Source organism: Sclerotinia sclerotiorum, genomic scaffold, assembly GCF_000146945.2.
Source record: "Sclerotinia sclerotiorum 1980 UF-70 scaffold_14 genomic scaffold, whole genome shotgun sequence".
In the NCBI taxonomy this organism is placed as follows: Eukaryota; Fungi; Ascomycota; class Leotiomycetes; order Helotiales; family Sclerotiniaceae; genus Sclerotinia; species Sclerotinia sclerotiorum.
Window position 1 is genome coordinate 431,412 of NW_001820822.1, and position 5,596 is coordinate 437,007.

The 5,596-nt window shown below is 40.4% G+C and overlaps 3 protein-coding genes across 3 annotated transcripts; 2 read left to right on the forward strand and 1 right to left on the reverse strand.

Moving 5' to 3' along the window:
- Positions 1 to 2,371: 2,371 nt before the first annotated feature.
- Positions 2,372 to 2,879, forward strand: SS1G_09772 (predicted protein; the record flags this gene model as incomplete). Its single annotated transcript, XM_001589089.1, has 2 exons — positions 2,372 to 2,437; positions 2,538 to 2,879. 2 exons carry the CDS (start codon positions 2,372 to 2,374, stop codon positions 2,877 to 2,879), a joined length of 408 nt encoding a protein of 135 aa, XP_001589139.1.
- A 43-nt stretch (positions 2,880 to 2,922) lies between these two features.
- On the reverse strand, positions 2,923 to 3,194 carry SS1G_09773 (predicted protein; the record flags this gene model as incomplete). The annotated part of the gene is made up of 2 exons (XM_001589090.1): positions 2,923 to 3,097; positions 3,181 to 3,194. 2 exons carry the CDS (start codon positions 3,192 to 3,194, stop codon positions 2,923 to 2,925), a joined length of 189 nt encoding a protein of 62 aa, XP_001589140.1.
- An 891-nt stretch (positions 3,195 to 4,085) lies between these two features.
- Positions 4,086 to 5,324, forward strand: SS1G_09774 (hypothetical protein; the record flags this gene model as incomplete). The annotated part of the gene is made up of 1 exon (XM_001589091.1): positions 4,086 to 5,324. The coding sequence occupies one exon, from the start codon at positions 4,086 to 4,088 to the stop codon at positions 5,322 to 5,324; it is 1,239 nt and encodes a 412-aa protein (XP_001589141.1).
- Between the last annotated feature and the right edge of the window lie 272 nt (positions 5,325 to 5,596).

The window sequence follows — 5,596 nt, forward strand, 5'->3', positions numbered from 1 at the left end:
AGCACGAAGCTCTATACAAAGGAAATCCGTTCTGACTATATAGACCTTCATGCTATGGACCTTCAGGACCCGAAAGGTCCTGGACCTAAGAATATGTTGGACCTTTATTTTTCGTGCATATTATGTAGGGTCCATCACGTGATTGAATCACGTGGTAATGGGCTTGTGGAGTCCGACGTAACATTTTGTTCATAAAAACTGAATTGAAATTTTAAAAAATAATCTATCGAATTTTTATTATATAATCAATTCGAAATACTTCAATTTCTTAAGTTTGATTATATTATTATAATAATCAAAGTTATTATAATTTTCTAAAATGGTTGAGTTTTGATGTGAAAAGGCTATTCGGCCGGTAGTGGTGCGCTAGTACTGTATAACGATATAGGGATATAATTATATAAGGATGTAAGTGTTATGTGACGGTTGTTACCCACTAGTGGCTCACGTGCACTAGCCCTTTATATAAAGACCTTCTTACTTAGAATCTTCTTAGTTCTTTAGTTTTAGATTCTAAGTAATTGAATTGACTCCGTTTACGACTTTTCCGTCACAGTAAGGATATAAGGATATAAGGATATAAGGATATAAGGATATAAGGATATAAGGATATAAGGATATAAGGATATAAGGATATAAGGATATAAGGATATAAGGATATAAGGATATGAATAAGGAAGTTCTATCTAGAGTAGTTCTTAAATAAGGCAATGCTGGATTAACTCTCGAATGCACTGCTGATGGACTGGGAATTTGAGGCTGGGATAAGCTTTTGTATATGTACTATATGGGCCTGAGAGTGATGAGGATGGGAGTTAAGCTTATTAATTTACTGTTTGGGGAAATTTGAGGGTTGGGGATTGTGTATTTTTCTTGGGTTGGATGGAGGACTGGGTAATTATATCTACGTTTCTTTTTGTAAAGTAGTAAGAAAATGCAGATTTACAAAGTGAAATTCTAAAGGTACAGACAGGTAATCTTATATGGATTATTGGGGACGATCCACGGATGTAATGTAGTTTGACTTGAAAAGGAATGATTATCCTCACGCGAGTATCCCTATAAATTGAACAACTTCTTAAAACGCTACAATCTATCGAAACGACATCCCCAGCTTCAAGGAGAAGGGAAATTCTGTATATGGCATATGCAATATCATACTTCGCAGTTCTCTCCGCCCTCATGTCTCGTGTTCATATCCTCGATTCGATTCGAATTCTCACCCTCTCGGCAGCATTTACCTCCCTCTTAGAGGATCTACTTCTCCCACCGTTTTCCCCTTTTCCACCCATTCTCCCCGGCAAAATTCTTCACCGCATCGCCTAGATGCCAGTTCAACTAAAACCGCGACTTTTCGGAAAAGAGAAAAAAAAAAAGGAAATCCGAAGCTCGGTATCACCCCACATTCTCTTCCATCCTCTCGCGAGTTCTTTATAGCTTAGCTTCTTAACATAGAGAACTGTATAATGTGTTGGAGAAGAGATTGCAGAGTGTGTGATGTATGGTGGATTAATTGTTCGGTTGATTGGGAAGGGGGTTTCTTGAGAAATGTTTAACGGGATTTTGCAAACAATTGTGATGCGGATGTGAGGAGAAGGAATCAAGAGTGTCGAAGTCATGTGGTATGTATCTTTGCAGCAAGTGATTTCCGGCATTTAAATACTTGATACAATAGATGGATCATTGATGCTAGGTTGCTATTATAGGATTTCTAGATGTGTCTACCTAGTTTGTGTACGAAGAACGCCTCGAAGAACGCGGAGGAAGTTAAGTATATTTTTCAACTAGTTCTGTTCCCGTTGGACTTATTTTGTGCTCTGTATCGAGCAATAGATTGGGGTTGGCAAATATAAAGGGTGTGGGAGAACATCATGATGATCATCATCTTTGAAAGTAGTCTTATGAGTCGGCGCCCTACTGCAAATTGAAGCAATGACAAGTGTTCATGAAAGTGAACATATTTCATTGCTCTTACTTGAGGACATTGAGAAGTGTTGCTAGAGCAGATACCTAGGATATGGATCCCAAAAAGATGCACTAGATATCTAATTCTAACTTCTAACACTTCCCCTGGCTCCACATTACATTGGCTTGGGGACCTAGTATACATTTTCTTGTGAGTATACTAGAAAGGGAATGTGCGTACACTAACGCAGAGTCTGCTTTGCTAGCTAAACAAAATATGAGAAGACGAGTAAGATGGTGCGCGAACTCCATTTGTAGGAATTGAGGTTGAGGTGCGACCGCATTCAGGTACTTATCTATCCAAAGCTTGATATGCCCTTAATCACATGGATGTGCAGTTGGCCTCGACCATATTTTAGGTCTAAACATACTATGAATTGGACCTGAGATAACTAGGTGAATAATCATGTGCCGAAACCTGAGTGCGGTCGTAGGTAATCCTGTTACAGCACCCACTTCGCGAGATGCGAAGGTAAGCGGCAATTTTATGATATCCCATAAAGAACTTCCCTCTTCGAAGTCCAAGTAATCCGCAAAAGTGGTCTCCGGTGGGTTGGCGATGTAAATTATAGAGCGAGTCGCAGCTCAAGGCTACTCGAAAGATTTTTCAAGCGAGGGACATTGCGGATATACCTTATGTATTGATGTTTCCCGAACGCATATTCACTACCTGCTACAAGCAGCGTATCAATACTGATGCGCACCATTCACAGCGTTTCTTTCTTGCATCCTTCGTTCCAGCTTCAACCCAGCCTAACCTCCTCAACTATATCTGGTATGCAGATGTTCTCCATTCTCCCCAAGTATACCATAACCTGTCCAGTATCCGTCCAATATTCGCCTCGATATTCTTCAAATCCCGGAAATCGTTTCAATATCACATTGCCTCTTGTAGCACTGTCCTGCTGCATTGATTTTGTCTGCCAAACATCCAGACAACCCAGCCTTCAACTAATTTCACTTCTCTTTCTCAACCACCGTAAGTTTAGGCATCTTAGCCTTATCTTGCTCAGTAGGTTCAAAGCCCAGCTTTCTTTCTGCTGTTTCGGATAGGTAGAGACCGATTGTACCCCAAGCAATGAAGCTTGCGCCTATCATTGCACGCGTGCGAGGAGGGAGTGCGCGGAAGGATCTAATATTTGGGAACGATATTAGTTAGCAAGGTTTATAAATTTGAGAGTGCAAAAACCATGAGAGATTTAGAAAAGAGCATACGATAAGAGTGACATTTTTTATGGGATCATGAGATTATTTACGACGGGTGGTCGTTTGGAAGGTATGGTTGTATTATCTCACATTCAGATGCTCTGGTTCGAATTAACGTTCGGTAGATCCTCGCTAGATTGGATATCTGTACTGGAATCCTGATTATACCGGCTAAATTTCATTATTTTCTGTTATATATCTAATCTCCCTTGAACAAACTTATTATAATTCTACAATAGCAATTATAATAAATATATATTTTGAGAAGTAATAAAAATTTAAGTAATTTATTGAAAAACAAATCACTATGATACTTTACTAGCTATATAATAAATTATAACGTGGAGCCTGAAATTTCAATAGCTTCGGCTGTGTTACTGAAATCAGTTATAATTAAAACGGTTCCAGATATTTGTAAATTTCCGTAATCTCAGAACAGATGGTAAATATTTCCTTCGTCATTTCAACCGAGCAAATTAGAGGTCATTTAATTGAGGCCCCGCGATTAAAAATAGAAATCCTGGTTCACGATTCAGTTTTTGGACGAATCAACCCTGAATCATGAATATATTTTTTGGATCCTGGCTTAGCGTCAATGGATTCTTCAAATGAATACGGTAGATCCAATAGTAATGAGGGCACTTGCGTCTGCACCCCGCAGGTCCATATATATATACGTAGGTTTACATTTACATTCTGCCACGACTGTGAATTCTGGGCATATTTGTAATCTTCCGTTGTACGCACTCACTATTGGTACTGTTTACTGTCGAACTCTTGTCGCAAGACTGATGAGAGAAAGCCTCAGCTAATATTAATTAGATTATGCGATTGAAAGATTGATCAATCCAGTTACACGCAAAAAGCTTCCATAAAAGCTTCTCATCAACTCTCTACCTCGCCATCCCATCACAATGGCAGATATCGAACTCCCCCCACCTTCTCGCCCAGATTTCTCCTCACTACCAATCGAGCTCATACGATTTGTGATCCTTTATATGGACTTGTCCTCCATCAAGTCCGCCCGTTTGACTTGCCGATTTCTCTGCACCCTCAGTACACCCTACCTCATCCTTCCCAAATTCTACGGTTTCGCACATCGTCCTGATTTCAATCGCATCCTCCAACTTTGCCGTCACCCAACCTTTGCACCATGCATCCAATCTATCGAACTCAACCTTGGCGAGATCAATGAATATCACGCAAGGCACAATACATACTTCTTACAATATACTCGCCATGCAGAAACTCGTGTCGAAGCGGCCGAAGAAGCTTGGCTTCGATATTCTAGCCTCAAACCCTTGAGAGAGGAATATACCCCCTGGATGTGTGATCCAGATATATTGTCTGAAGTCTTTCGTTCCCTACCTAATTTATCTGCACTGTCCATATCTATGACAACTTTTCCTCTACCTGATGAACCGGAGCTTGCTTTACTAGCATCAATCTGGAAGATTCCTTCTACGAGATTGCTCCGCCGAGAGTTAACCAAGGAGCGTTTTACAATCATCCTCTTCTCACTGCTCCGTAACATTGGAGATCTGACATTCAGAAGCCTGTCCCATGATTCCTTACCATTTGAGTTTTTCGGGCAGAACAAGGCACTTTTCGGATCTATGACACCAATTTTTCACAATCTTACAGATCTACGCTTAGTTTTAGATTATAACGATATGCCCAGTGAATCAGACACTTTGCAAGCACTTGAGAATCTTGCCGCATGTATCAGGGCTGCTACGAATTTGCAAAATTTGGAACTATGCATTCAGTCCAAGCGGAAGCTTGATGTTACACCACTTCTTGAGCGCCTCCTACCAATCTCTGATGGATCGAAATCTCCTTTCCCCCTTCAAAGACTCCATGTAGAAGGTGGGGCATGTAAATTCGCTCCTCTCCAAAGATTTCTTATATCATTGGTTCCTACTCTCCAAGTATTAGAGATTGGAGGGGAAGGACGTCATTGGCCAAATCAACTTTCCAATGGAGGTATACATTTATTGGATGGGACATTTCGAGATTTGTTTAAAAATGTGGAGGAAGCCCACGGAAAGTCATTGACAAAATTCGTTGTTAGAGGAGATTTGGCTGAGGTGGAGGCTGGAGGGCTTTGGTTTCTCAATAGGGAAGTTAGATGGCGTGGGGTTATTGATTGAGATAAGATTGAACGTTCGATGCAAACTCACACTTTGAATGCCGTAATTCTTGATATATCTCGATCAGCAACCACTTGAAAGTTACGTACTCCACTCTTGCGTACCTGGAAGCATTCTTTGAAAGCGTCAAGCTCAAGAGAAAGGCGTACACAATATCTCACGACCTAGCTTTCAACCATAAATATCTGTGGATTTGGGAAATTTTTATACTTCTATTTTCCATCTAGATGAGAATCCTGGGTTTTCATCCTGGTAGCTAAGAAGCATTCGCG